A 15,464-nucleotide genomic window follows, 5' to 3' on the forward strand; every position below is an offset into this window, starting at 1 on the left:
CAACATGCATCTAAAGACTACTTCCCTTTAGATTTTTAAGAACTCATTTAGTTATGAAGATTGAATTGTGATTTCTACAGACAGCATGGCCAAGTTCTCTGTTTGACAATTCTGATAAATGAGCTGTGTGCAAACAATGAAATACCATATGTCATTGCATCTAGATACTCAAAGGTTCACACCTATCTTAAATGTGTACTTAATGCAAGTCTAATTCTTTACCAGTTTGGTACTTCTTGTCCTCAGAGCACCATTCTAGTGTAATGGCTGATGGCTTTGCCTTTCTCTTGTGTAATGCTTGTGATTATGGCTTTTCTGCTTTGGTAGTGCACATGTATATACTTCAGTAGCGCAGGGCACAAATGGAGGAGGGGCTTTATCTCATGTAACCATATGTATTAGACAAAAAGAAATATATTACCATTGTCCATTTTTTCCTTCCAGACATTTTCTTATGTTCTTGTTTACCCACAGTTTAGCATTCTTAAAGTACCTAATATATACCTCGAAGAAGAATCATGGCTGGACATGAAAGCTCGGGTGATGAATATGAAGACTCGTTGCCTAACGTGGGTCCAATATTCGTCAATGATTGAAGAGTCTGTGTACCAGGAAAGCAAACATAATTCCAATTGGTAAGACTACTATATATACGCTTTCGCTGGTCATGCTTATGCAGATGTATTGTGTATAGCTAGTTATGCCACTGATGGCAGCAGGTGTATAGAATGTGACCTACAATTACTAGTAATTATTGTAAGTTATACAGCGTCATCAGCGAAAAAATAAGTTATAGCTCGCCGAATAAAGCGATGCAAAAATAATTATCTAAAATTGTTTTTATTGTATAAAAGCGCCAAAACATAAAAGTATAAATGAGGTATCGCTGTCATCGTACTAACCCGAAGAATAAAACTGCCTTATCAATTTTACCACATGCGGAATGGTATAAATGCTCCCCCCCCCCCCCCAAAGAAATTCATGAATTGCTGGTTTTTATTCATTTTGCGTCCCAAAAATCGGAATAAAAAGCGATCAAAAAATGTCATGTGCCCTAAAATGGTACCAATAAAAACATCAACTCATCCTGCAAAAAATAAGACCTCACGTGACTCTGTGGGCCAAAATATAGAAAAATTATAGCTCTCAAAATGTGGTGATGCAAAAACTATTTTTTGCAATAAAAAGCGTCTTTTAGCGTATGACAGCTGCCAAGCATAAAAACCTGCTATAAATAGTAAATGAAACCCCCCCCTTTATCACCCACTTAGTTAGGGGAAAAATAATAAAATAAAAAGTATTTACTTCCATTTTCCCGTTAGGGTTAGGGCTAGGGTTGGAGTTAGAATTGGGAGGTTTCCACTGTTTAGGCACATCAGGGGCTCTCCAAACGCGACATGGCGTATGATCTCAATTCCAGCCAATTCTGCACTGGAAAAGTCAAATGGTGCTCCTTCTCTTCCGAGCTCTGCCATGCGCCAAAAAAGTGGTTTACCCCCACATATATGGGGTATCGGTGTACTCAGGACAAATTGCACAATAACTCTTGGTCTAATGTCTTCTGTTACCCTTTGAAAAATAAAAAATTTGGGATGAACATATCATTTTTGTGGAAAGAAAAAATGATTTTTTTATTTTTATGGCTCTACGTTATAAACTTCTGTGAAGCACTTGGGGGATCAAAGTTCTCACCACACATCTAGATAAGTGCCTTGGGGGGGGGGGGTCTAGTTTCCAAATTTGGGTCACTTGTGGGGAGGTTTCCTCTGTTTTGGCACGTCAGGGGCTCTCCAAATGCGACATGGCATCCGATCTCCATTCCAGCCAATTTTGCGTTGAAAGTTTCTGCCATGCGCCGAAACAGTGGTTCTTCCCACATGGCCACATGGGGGAGGTATCAGCGAAATCAGGACAAATTGCACATTAACTTTTGGGGTCCAATTTTTCCTTGGGGGAAAAAAAAATTGGACCTGAAGCAATTTTTTTGCGAAAAAAAGGAAAATGTTCTCTTTTTATTTATTTATTTATTTTTTTTTAAACATTCAAAAAATTCCTGTGAGGCATCTGAAGGGTTAATAAACTTCTTGAATCTGGTTTTGAGCACCTTGAGGGGTGCAGTTGTTAGAATGGTGTCACTGTGTGCCACCATGTGAAGACTTACAGAAAACGATTGACCTCTGTCATTGCCAACAAAGGATATATAAGAAAATATTGAGATGAACTTTTGTTAATGACCAATTACTTATTTTCCACCGTATTTTGCAAAACAAATCTTGCCAAATCAGACTAGGTGATTTTCTGGATTTGTTTTCTCATTTTGACTCTCATAGTTGTGGTCTACCTATGATGTCAATTACAGGCCTCTCTCCTCTTTTTAAGTGGGAGAACTTGCACAATTGGTGGCTGACTAAATACTTTTTCCCCCACTTTATCTTGTGTGACACAACTCTCTAAAGGTTTAAAAATTTGAAAAATTTCACCAATTTCCAATATTTTCACAAATAAATGACTTGCATTTATCGAACAAACTTTACCACTATCATGAAGTACAACATATCACAAGAAAATCATCTCAGAATCAGTTGCATGCGTTGAAGCGTTCCAGAGTTATTACCACATAAAGTGACACTGGTCAGAATTGTAAAATTTGGCCTGGTCAGGAAGGTGAAAAGGGTTAAAGAGAACTTGTCATGAGGCTAAAAGTAACCAGTTTGTGCGTTTATTTAATTTCAACTTCTCCCCTGAGCATTCCCTTTTATTTTTAATCCACAGTACAGTTCTAGAGATATGGAACTTTTCATTTAGAGCTAATATCTATTCTTTTTGCTATGGTGTTGTGTCTCACTGGGTAATGATGCAGAGCAGCATAAAGACATACTCCGAGAGAATCTTGTGAGCACTGCCCCGTTGTTAAAAACCGTTAACACTAAATTACCGTAAAACTAAATAAAAAGATCCTTAGCTCTGGATCCATGTATAGGGGATGTAAAAAGAAAAAAACAAAAACTTGGAGGAGCTGCAGGAATCAAACAGTGGCCTAAGTTGGCGACAAGTTCTCCTTTTATCTTCGTGCGAGACCGCAACGTCATCAAAGGTCATTGTCGCAAGGCATCCCTGGGAACGGGACTTGCTGGGAGCATCGCAATGATCGGGAAGGCTGCGGGGGATGTTGGAAGGTGAGAAAAACACGATTTTTTTATTTATTTTTTTATTATTTTAAACTATATCTTTTTACTACTGATGCCGCATAGGCAGCCTCAATAGTAAAAAGTTGGTGACACTCGTCAAACACTATGTTTGACGAGTGTGACCAACCTGTCGATCAGTTCTCCAAGCGATGCTACAGATCGCTTGGAAAACGCTAGCATTCTGCAAGCTAATTACGCTTGCAAATCGCTAGTTTTTAAAAAGGCGGGAATTTAAAATGCGGTTTCCTCACGTATTTCCCGCGGAATGGGATTCAACACGTGTGCACATAGCCTTAATCCCGTTGCCAAGTGAGTGTTCCCCAACACATTCATTGAGCGCTGTCTCACAGTATGAAGAATGTGCTGCTTATGAGCAGCTTCTGAAAATTGTTTTATATGGGATCAATATTTCAATAGTTGTATTCAGACTTGCAGAAATCTGTTCTACTGAAAGCTCTACCTTTTTAAGACCCTTAGATTCATTAAATGCAATTATTTTCAGATTTATTAATACTAATAAGAGCTTTTGCATTTGATGAGCGGTAACAGCGTGACCGTGAAATTAAACAGAGCAGTAGAATTTTCTTCTTTGCTCACTATGGCACAATGTTTTGCCAGCTAAGTTATTTTGTGCAGAGTTAGGCTGTCAGCCCTTGTAGACCTCATTTCTCTAGAGCTGGAGGTCTATTTGAGACATTTAGTTAAAAGGACAGTATATTAGCAATGTGCCCCTATATAAAGCACATACCCATTGGCAATACTAGGAGAAATGTCACAACTAGGAATAAAGAAATTGTCCCACCCCTCCAGGACAGGAATTTAGGTTAAAATATGGTACATATCGTGTGGTGCGCTTGCTGCAGGTGTAACACTAGGGTGCTTGTAATGCTCTAATACCGTAATAGATTTACTAATAATGTACACATTTAGAATAGATTTAGAGAAAGTATTAGGCATCTTTATAAGTAGTGTAAAACTAAAATAATGGTTCTTATTTATGGTGTCCTAAAGGGTCATTGTGGCATTGCCACTGACTTTATGTACATGTCAACTCAAAGGTTACTATAGATAGGTGTGACACAATCTTCTCTTCTAATAAGGTCCCAAAGTCATTTTGGTGTTCTCACTTTTAACCCTATACAGGGATTGATGTGGAGATCTCTGGGTTGTGGAAAGATTTGTCTGCAAGCTGGGTCAGAACCAGAGAGATGAGGACAATGACAAAAGCATACTCGGGGAATAGTTAGGCACAAGTTCAGAAGGTTAAACACGTACATTAGGCAAAAAAGAAAACTAACATTCTAGGAGTCAAATCTAAAGGACATTCAAATGTTAAACGGTAGAGTTAACTTGGAACCGATGGGTCAGTCAGGCCCACACCAAAGCTGTGTACAGTAAAATAACTGGCAATGGAGGCTTACCCTGGAGGGGCATGACTAAGAGACTACCTGGTATTCACTAGAGCCTCTGGCGGTGAGGTTAGGCTTGTCTGCAGGTAGTCGTCAGGTGCCACTCCAGGGCAGTCCCCAGGTCTGCATCAGCTGACTGGAGGGTCAGAGGAATGGTACAGGAGGGCAAAGACATTCCGTGGTCAAACAGTCTGAGGTCGGGGCAGGTAGCGCAGGATCAGTATGGATAGCCGGGGTTAGGAGTGGAGAGGTCAGACAGGATGGAAAATTAGCTAGGTCGGTAACAAGAATCAGACTACAGGATTACATGCACGGGAACAAACTGGGTAAGAACCAACATTTGGGTGAAGAATGTTGGGAGGACCTCTCTTAAATAGAACCTGCTGACGTGGGATAGGCTGGGGAGCCAGATCTCTGCAGGACACAGAAGTTTAAATTCCTACAGAGACCATGCAAACTCCCCTCTAAGGCCAGATGGAAACACCATTCGGTAGCACAGGGGAGAGCAGGAGGAAACAAACTTTACTGGAATGGCTTGCTGTGAGGAGAAACCGCACGAAGAGTGGAGAGGCCCTGATGAGCCATGTAAGTTGCCACTGTAACAGTACCCTTACGCACCCCCTCATTCTTGGCTGGTCTGAAGAGAACCTTATCCAGGATGACGGGGGCACAGATATTCTCCCAAGCCTTTCCAATCCAGTAGATAGGCCTTCTCTGCAACCTTTTGTATCAAGGATGTCCTTCACCTTGAAGGTGTCCAATTACACCTCCGGAACAGCAAAATTAGCTTAATTCTTCAAGAAGTGGTTCAGGAGCAAAACTTGGAAGGCATTTGGATTCTGTAGATTTGCAGACAGTTGAAGTCTGTAGGTCACTGGATTAAGTTTCTTGAGGATTTTGTACAGACCAAGGTAACTGGGAGCGAACTTGTACGAGGGCACCTTCAGATGAATATTCAGAGAAGACAACCAGACTTTTTCTTCAAGCTGATACAGAGGCGGCTAACCTCTTTTCTTCTCCACAGGAGTCTTCATTCAAATCACGGCCTTAACCCCTTCCCGACATTTGCAGTGTGTATATATACAGCTTGATCGGGAAGGACTTCCTGACCGATGCTGTATATATGTCATGTCAATCATGCGACTACCGTGGCTAATCGCACGTTGATCGCATCATTGTGCCTTTTGTTTCTCACAGCAGGGAACATGGCGCCTTCATCCCGGGGTGTGGCAACACCCCTCGCAACTATGATCACTGTGATTGTCTGTTCAATCCTGCCTTGCTGGAAGAAATCTGATCTCATTTCAGAGAAACTAACATTTTTTAGGATTTCACTTGAAAAGCAGATGTTCTTTCAGCCAGTGAGAACATAAAACTAACTCAAACAATTAAGTAATTAATTCAGTGGACCTCTTTAAACCACCTTCAGAAGGGGAATATGTGAAGTCTATCTCTGTGACTGTCATTGCAGATGCAAGCAACAACGGATGGGGGGGCACATGTTCAAGGTCAGTACCTACAGGGCACCTGGCCAAGGCCAGATTATCTTGCATCATAAAACCTAAGACAGCTTTAAACAGTTTGGAAAATGTTAAAAAGAAGGATCAACTCATCAGAACTCTGTCGGACAACATCACGACAGTATCCTTCCTCCAGCATCAAGGTGGCCTGAGAATATAATCATCTTCAGGCTTTAACCAAAAACATGTTTTCATTGGGCGGAAGAGACAGTTCTTTTAGTGACCGCCATACACCTGAAGCGATCTCAAAATTCGGTTGCAGACTTTCTCAGTCAGAAAGAAATTCAATAGTCAGAATGGGAACTGAACTGGGAGGATTTCCTTCTCAATCCTTTAACACAAATCTAGCTGAGGAATGTCCCAGCGAAGGATTAAGAGATGGAATTCCTTCCAGTTAAGTTCCCATTCAAAAATAATTTTCCCTAAATTAGAGACAACATGATTGGAATAGATCCCAGATATGGGACTTGTACTTAGCATGCCCTTTTCCACCATTGCCCCTAATTCCGGCAGTACTGCAGAAAATCCAGGAGGATCAGGCCAAAGTAGTAATGATACAGTCCTGCTAATCTTCATTGGCGACCATGAAGTTTAAGTACATAATGTGGAATATCTCCTGAAGTAAATGAATCGAGTAAAACAGTTGTTTTGTATAGAGTACTCATGTTAAATACAAAATAGCGAGTGATTAATAATTTAAAACCAAAAACAATGGGAGGGAAAAATAGGAAACCCTAAAGCTTGCTGTGACACTGGTATTGGCACCCTTTACATTAAATTAGTATGGGAACATATTTTGGCTCACCTGTGGTAAATCACAAATTAGAATTACATGTGATTAATTGTCAGTGCCCATGTGACATGAATGAGCCAATGAATGATGACTTCAGTGTTTTAAAAAAAATACATGGTAGGCCCTCTACCTTTGTCACAATAATGAATTCAAATGAGCTGTCTGAGGACATCAGAACTGCTATTAGCAAACACAAGACTTCAAACAGTTATAAGGCTATCTTCCAAGACCTTGTTATCCCAGTTTCAACAGTGCGCAGTGTTAAGAAGTTTGCTAGGCATGGAACCGTGAAGAACCTCCCTAGATATTTGGGGGGGGGGAAATTTAGACGAGATGTCTTTGAAGGTTGGTGCGAATGGTGGAAAAAACACCACATCAAACATCCAAAGACCTGAAGGCCAACCTGGAAGAGTCTGGGGTCATGGTTTCAACAGGTACCATACGTCGCACACTAAGCCAATCATGGCTTTATGGGTGAAGCCCACAGAAGAAATCATTGCTGAAAAAAGACATAAAAATGAACTGCTGGTCTTTGCCGTAAAGTACCTTGACAAACCACAATCCATCTGGGAAAATGTTCTGTGGACAGATGAAACAAAAATAGAGCTTTTTGGCAATGCAAAGCAACAGTTTGTTTACAGACAGAGCAATGAAGTTTGAATTAACTCCTTACAAACAGTTAAGCGTGGTGGAGGATCCATAATGCTGTGGGGTGGCTTTGCTGTGTCTGGTACTGGAGGTCTTGACCGTATCACAGGAATCATGAAATCAGAGCATTATCAAGAAATTTTAGCGTGAAATGTCCTACTCAGTGTATGAAAACTTGGTTTGAATCGTAGATAATGAGTACTCCAGCAAGACAATGACCCAAAGCACACATCCAAAAGTACACAGGAATGGTTGAAAAATAAAAAATGGACTGTTCTAAAATGGCCAGCAATGAGTCCTGACCGCAATCCCATTGAAAATCTTTGGAGTCAGCTGAAATTTGCCATTGGGAAAGAGCACTGCAAACATTCAAGAATTTGAACTAACTGCAAAGGAGTGGGAGAAAATATCAGCTGAGAAATGGAAGAAGCCTAGTGGCTACAAGAAATATTTGGAGGCTGTCATCAATGTCAAAGGGTGTGTCTTTCTGAAGATACTGTACAGTCTTAAAAATGAATGGGTTCCAATAACTTTGAGCAGGACTGTACTACCGTTTTTGCTCGAGAAGCTGTTTCCCCACCTAAAGATAATGGCTTTAGAAGATTGCATCTTCTTTCTAGTAAGACATGATCTTCTTTTTTAAGGACTGATATTCCATCTAGATGTGAATTTCCTGCAATTGTCTGCCTGAGTCCTGAAAGACAGATCTAGAGATCAAAAGAGCTTTCAGACTGCATCATATCCATTATCCAGAGAAGTACGAAGCCTGTGACGTTGGCAATATACTCAAAAATCGGGAAGACGTTTTGTGCACAGTACTAGTAAACAATGGTGGATATCATTTAGCCACAATATTCCAAAAATACTGGATTTTCTCCAAACGGGATTTCATAAAGGCCTAAGACCCAGCACTTTTGAAAGCACAAATTTCAGCTCTGAGTGCATTCATGGATTATCTATTAGCAAGCCATCCCTGGATTGAACAATTCATTAAGGCCACAGGCAGGGTTAGACCCACAGTTAAGGCCCCGTCACACACAGCAAAATTGCTGATTTTGTGATGCAACAGCGATCTCGCCAGCGATCTCGCTGTGTGTGGCATGCATCAGTGACCGCCCCCCGCCGGGTATCGCTTATCGTGCAGTAATGTCCTGGGCCATTTTTTGATCGTTGCGTGTGGCAGCAGGAGACCAACGATCAGCGAGCTCCCAGCGCTGTAACGCATGCGCTTAGTTACCCGATATTTATGGAGAAAGCTTGTACTTCCACAATACGTCTTGTTCTGAGAGAGCCTGCAGCAGCGCCTGTACAGTGCAACCTGTCATATCAGCGATCTGACATATTACAGTGATGCCCCCCCATGGGACAACGTAATAAAGTTAAAGTGTAAAAATTTATAAAAAAATCGCTAAATTTAAAAAAAAAAAAAATTCCCTGATTCATGTCTTGGAAATAAAAAAACAAACAAACAGTAAATTACACACATTTAGTATCGCCGCATCCGTAACGACCCGCCCTATAAAACTGTCCCATTAGTTAACCCCTTTAGCGAACCCCTTAAAAAATAAAAATAAAGCAAAAAATGCTTTATCATACCGCCGAACAAAGTGCAATAACGCGCGATCAAAAAGACGGATATAAATAACCATGGTACCACTGAAAACGTCATCTTGTACTGCAAAAATCGAGCCGCCATACAGCGTCATCAGCGAAAAAATAAGTTATAGCTCTCAGAATAAAGCGATGCAAAAATAAATATTTTTTATTTAAAATTGTTTTCATTGCATAAAAGCGCCAAAACATAAAAAACCATAAATGAGGTACCACTGTAATCATACAGCGTTTTTATTCTTCAGGTCAGTATCAATTTTACTGCACGTGGAACGGTGTAAACGCACCCCCAAAAGAAATTCATGAAATGCTGGTTTTTGTTCATTCTGTGTCCCAAAAATCGGAATAAAACAAATGTCACGTACCCGTAAATGGTACCAATAGAAACGTCAACTCGTCCCGCAAAAAATAAGACCTCACTTGACTTGGTGGGTGAAAATATGGAAAAATTATAGCTCTCAAAATGTGGTGATGCACAAACTATTTTTGCAATAAGAAGAGTCTTTTAGCGTATGACAGCTGCCAAACATAAAAACCCGCCATAAATAGTAAATCAAACCACCCTTTATTACCCCCTTAGTTAGGGAAAAATAATAAAATTTTAAAAAAATGTTTTTATTTCTATTTTCCCATTAGGGCTAGGGTTAGAGTTAGGGCTGAGATTAGGGTTAGGGGTGTGTTGGGGTTAGGATTGGTTGGAGATAGAATTGGGGGGTTTCCACTGTTTGGGCACATCAGGTGCTCTCCAAACGCAACATGGCGTCTGATGTCCATTCCAGCCAATTCTGCATTCAAAAAGTTAAACGATGCTCCTTCCCTTCCAAGCTCTGCCATGCGCCCAGTGTTTTACCCCCACATATGGGGTATCAGCCTACTCAGGACAAATTGCAAAACAACTTTTGGGGTTCAATTTCTCCTGTTACCCTTGGGAAAATAAAAAAATTGGAGACTAAAAGATCATGTTTATGGAAAAAATGATTTTGTTCTTTTCACGCCCGGGTGTTAAACTTCTGAGAAGCACTGGGGGGGTTCAAAGTGCTCACCACACATTTTGGATAATTCCTTAGGGGGTCTAGTTTCCAAAATGGGGTCACTTGTGGGGAGATTCCACAGTTTAGGTACATCAGGGGCTCTCCAAAGGCAACATGACACCCGCAGACCATTCCATCAAAGTCTGCATTCCAAAACAGCGCTCCTTCCCTTCCGAGCCCCGACGTCTGCCTATACAGTAGTTTCCTCCCACATATGGGGTATCGGCGTACTCAGGACAAATTGGACAACAACTTTTGGGGTCCATTTTCTCCTGTTACCGTTGGGAAAATAAAAAAAATTGGGGACTAAGAGATAAAGTGTGTGGAAAAAATATGATTTTTGTTCTTTTCACGCACAGGCATTATAAACTTCTGTGAAGCCCTTTGGGGGCTCAAAGTTCTCACCATTCATCTAGATAAGTTCCTTGGGGGGGGGGGGTCTAGTTTCCATAATGGTGTCATTTGTGGGGGGTTTTCACTGTTTTAGCACATCAGGGGCTTTCCAAACGCGACATGGCGTCCGATCTCAATTCCAGCCATAAAAGTCAAATGGCGCTGCTTCCCTTCCGAGCTCTGCCATGCTCCCAAATGGTGGTTTACACCCACATATGGGGTATCAGCGTACTCTGAACCAATTGCACAATAACTTTTAGGGTCCTGTTACCCTTGGGAAAATAAAAATTGGGGGTGAAAAGATCTCTTTTGTTGAAAAAATATGAATTTTTAATTGTATGGCTGTACGTCATAAACTTCTGTGCAGCCATTGTGGGTTCAAAGTTCTCACCACATATCTAGATAAGTTCCTTGGGGGGGGGGGGGGGTCTAGTTTCCAAAATAGGGTCACTTGTGGGGGGTTTCCACTGTTTAGGCACATCAGGGGCTCTCCAAACGTGACATGGCATCCGATCTGAATTCCAGCCAATTTTGCATTGAAAAAGTCAAACGGCGCTCCTTCCCTTCTGAGCTCTGCCATGCGCCGAAACAGTGGTTCTCCCCCCACATATCAGGTATTGGCGTACTCAGGACAAATTGCACATTAACGTTTGCAGTCCAATTTCTCCTGTTACCCTTGGTAAAATAAAATAAAATTGGACCTGAAGTAATTTTTTTGTGAAAAAAAAAGTTAAATGTTCATTTTTTTTTTTCTTTTTTTTTTTTCTTTACATTCAAAAAATTCCTGTGAAGCACCTGAAGAGTTAATAAGCTTCTTGAATGTGGTTTTGAGCACCTTGAGGGGTGCAGTTTTTAGAATGGTGTCACTTTTGGGGAATTTCTATCATATAGAACCCTCAAAGTGACTTCAAATGTGATGTGGTCCGCAAAAATAAAATGGTGTTGTTAAAAACGAGAAATCGCTGGTCAACTTTTAACCCTTATAACTTCTTAACAAAAAAAAATTTGGGTTCCAAAATTGTGCTGATGTAAAGTAAACATATGTGAAATGTTATATTGTGTAAATCAAGTTTATTGAAATAATGCAATACATAATCCAAACAAGTTATGAAAAATAAAGCATATAATCCAAATTAGGATGAAGTTATCACTGTAGAATAAAACTGATAACTGTGTCATTTCTATTATAATTAGACTTGCTAAACTGACAGCAATCGTTATATTGATTGATAGAGTAGTCAATAAGAGAATATTGACATGCCTGTGAAATAAAATTATTTATGCAGCTTAAACAAGAAAGAGAGGAGAAAGGAAACAAAAGGGGAAGAAAAGAGAGGGAAGGGGATTAAATGATCGTAGAGGATAGACATTGCAAATTAGAAGTAGGATTCGAGCATTCTCCGGATCCGGAAGGACATAAATTCCTCGACCACTCCGATAGGAGTCAAGATCCGGAACGACCTTCCAATCAAATCAAGGGGGTGTTCATTTATTGAAGAATATCCTCAGTGTCCCAATACCCATACCTCCAACCCAGGGGTCTCTCTAAAAACAAGCCAGGGAGCCCAAGTGTTGTAGACTCTGTCCATATCACCAACTATTTGGCCTATCATTTGTTCCTTTCTATAGATATCATTAAGCTCAGCGACAAACTCAGAATGAGAAGGTGACTTTGCCTGTTTCCAATATCTAGGGATCAAGTTCCTGGTTGCTGTAAGGAAATGTCTCAGAAGGCCTTTTTTGAATTTGGAAACTGAATTGTCACTCGGGGACAATAATGCAGCTTCCATTGTGGGTCTAATATTGGTAATCTGTTATGCAGGTCAAAAATTGCTGACCACAGGTTTTTGATGGGCGGACAGTGCCACCATATATGAGTAAATGTGCCTTCCTCATGTAGGCATCTCCAACAAGTATCTGGGACCACTGGGTATATAGAGGGGACAGCTGAAGGGCATCTATACCATCTTGCAAGAATCTTGTAGCTCCTCTCCTGTGATATAGAACATAGTGAAGATCTAAACATAAAGAGAATGATTTTTGGTCTATTTTCAGTCGATAAAGATCTTCCCAGGTCAGCCTCCCATTTAGAGAAGATTGGAGGAAAATCATAGGGAGGGATTTGCCCCTCTTGAAAGAGTTTATACAACAGAGAAACGGTATGATCCGGAGGGCTCTTGGACATACAGAGAGCCTCAAAGGGTGTTAATGCTCTAAAAAGATTGGTCCAATTAGCCAATTTTGTTATAAAACTTCTCAATTGTTCAAAAAAGAACCAGGAGCCCGCCGATGGTTCCTCATCTGAGAAGATGTCCTGTAACGACTTCATACCTGATCGAGTCACATAGTCATAGACTATAGGATGAGAGCTTTTATCTTCAAAAAAAAATTTTTCCTATGTAGTCCTACCGGAAAATACGGATTATCGTAGATGGGAGTTAGAGGGCCAGGAGATGAAGAGAGCTCTAGTGTTCGGCCTCCTCGCTTGAGAAAAGCCGTTATGTTCCTGCTAAGAAAGGGTAAAAATGTTACTCCCATCGTCCTTTCTTGGGGACCAGATGATTATTTGGGAGTCACGGCCATTAAGGTCATTTTTCAATCCTACCCACTTTTTATGCCCTTTACTATGGAAGAGGTCCAAAATACATGCTCCAATCGATGCGTGAAAATACAAAGAAAAATTAGGCAGTCCCACTCTCCCACTCGTTTTTGGCCGGCTTAATAGAAAATAGGAAATGTGAGCTCGATTATGTGACCATATGAATCTAGTAATTGCTTTTTTGAGGCGAGAAAAGGAGGCAGGTAGACACATAGGGATTGCTTGGAAATAATACAGGAGATGAGGCAATAAGTCCATCTTTATCACATTAACCCGACCCAACCATGAAAGCCGCAGTCTGTGCCATCTTTCCAAATCCACAAAACAATCACTGACCCCAGGGAGACCAGTCAAAGAAAACACTGCGGCAGCCGTCACAGGCGCTCAATCAGTGAAATCCTAGGTGCATTGCTCCCTGGGAAATACGAATATGCAAATAAAGTCCGTGGAGCCTCATTTAAGAGGCTAGCCATGGTGGTTTCCGAAGGACTCTTAAATGAGGCTCCACGGACTTTATTTGCATATTCATCTTTCCAAATCCAACTCTGCCTTGTGTAAGGCTACCTTTAAAATTGGCATCATATAATTGCGATATCTTGGCTGTGATTTTGACTCCCAAGTAAGTGAGCGAGTCAAAGCGCCAGCGAAAAGAAAATGAGACACTCAGTTGCTCTACCATGGATGGTTTCAGGGATATGTTTAGGATCTCGGATTTATGGGAATTGATTTTAAAGTTGCTTAGGCGGCCAAATCTATGTAGCTCTTGAATAATATTTGGATGGCTTGTAATAGGGGGAGATATAAAGGAGAACATCATCCGCAAAGAGTGCCAGTTTGTGTTCACCCGATTGCAATTTCGGGCCTTTGATTGACGGGTTATTATGAATTGCGGCTGCTAAATGCTCAATCGTTAGTATATAGAGTAAGGGCGAAAGGGACAGCCCTGCCTTGTACCGTTCCGAATAGGGAAATTGTTTGATAATATGCCATTGGTTTTAACTTGTGCACTAGGAGAGGTATATAGGGCAGAGATTTTACAAAGCATGTTCTTCAGACCCAGCCCCTCCAATGTCTGGAACATGAATTCCCAGTGCAGCCTGTCGAAAGCCTTTTCGGCATCAATCGACACTATGCACATGGGGTCCCCCACCCTAGTGGCCCTGTCTATCAGAGAAATAGTCTGTATGGTATTGTCCCTGGCTTCTTGTCCTGGGACGAATCCCACCTGATCCTGATTAATCAGGCTTGGCAGCAGTGAACACAATCTTTTTGCAATCATTTTTGCGTACAATTTAATATCTAGATTTCAGAGAAATCGGACGGTAGCTACTGCACATGGACGGGTCCTTCCCAGGTTTAGGAATAACAGTAATATGAGCTGCCAGGGAGTGTGGAGGGAAAGAACCTCCAGATGAAATGTAATTGCACATATTGAGGAATATTGGACTTAATAAGACAGAGAAATGTTTACAAAATCCTGCAGTGTATCCATCGGGGCCTGGGCTCTTCCCCTGTTTCAGTTCTTTGATGGTCTCAGAAATTTCCTCCAATGAGAAGTCCCTCACTCTAAGTCCAACAATCTGTCCTCTGAAATCAAAGGTATGTTAGTTTGTTGTAGGTATAGCTTCATTTTGTCCCGGAGTAAATTAATTGGGAGATCTTTATAGTGGCCGCCAATGTTGTAAAGCTCCTTTATAATAATCACTAAAACTTGACAGTATATCCTTTGTGCTGTGTACCTTCTTCCCCTCTTAATTTTTAATGTAAGGAATGTACGTTCTTGATGATCGGGGATTGATGATTCTCGCCGTTAATTTGCTACTCTTGTTGCCATAATGATAAAAACGATTTTTGAGGCGTTCTCTGAATTGCTGTGATTTCTCATGAATTATAGCTAGTAATTTTTGCCTCAATGTAGACAGGTGTGCGAGAGTATCGACTTTTAAGGTTTTTTTTTTTTTGTTTTTTTTTTGTGTTGATTTTCTAATTTTTGGATTTGCCTAGACAATTCAACTATTTCAGTGGCTTTGGCTCTCTTTAGATGTGCTCCATGAGAAATAAGCACCCCCTCAGGACACTCTTTAATGTTTCCCACTTAACCGAAGGGGAAGTGGGGTCTGCAGCATGATCTGTGCTGAAGTTAATGATTGCACATTCCAAATCAGACATACATAAAGGGTCCTGAAGAAGGTTCTCATTCAAACGCCAGGAGAAACCGGATTTAACTGGAGCATGGAGGACAATCGAGAAGTAAATTGGCTCATGATCCGAC

General features: G+C 40.9%; 1 protein-coding gene across 3 annotated transcripts in view; it reads left to right on the forward strand.

Moving 5' to 3' along the window:
* PRELID2 (PRELI domain containing 2) overlaps nucleotides 1-15,464 on the forward strand; it is a 148,894-nt gene that overhangs the window by 64,477 nt on the left and 68,953 nt on the right. For all 3 annotated transcript variants that reach the window (XM_073575267.1, XM_073575268.1, XM_073575266.1), the window contains exon 4: nucleotides 475-635. In XM_073575267.1, coding sequence (XP_073431368.1) covers nucleotides 475-635 — 161 coding nt within the window. The remainder of the gene's footprint in view (nucleotides 1-474; nucleotides 636-15,464) is intronic.

Source organism: Dendrobates tinctorius, unplaced genomic scaffold (genome assembly GCF_039654945.1).
Source record: "Dendrobates tinctorius isolate UK_male_01 unplaced genomic scaffold, ASM3965494v1 ptg000043l, whole genome shotgun sequence".
NCBI lineage: Eukaryota > Metazoa > Chordata > Amphibia > Anura > Dendrobatidae > Dendrobates > Dendrobates tinctorius.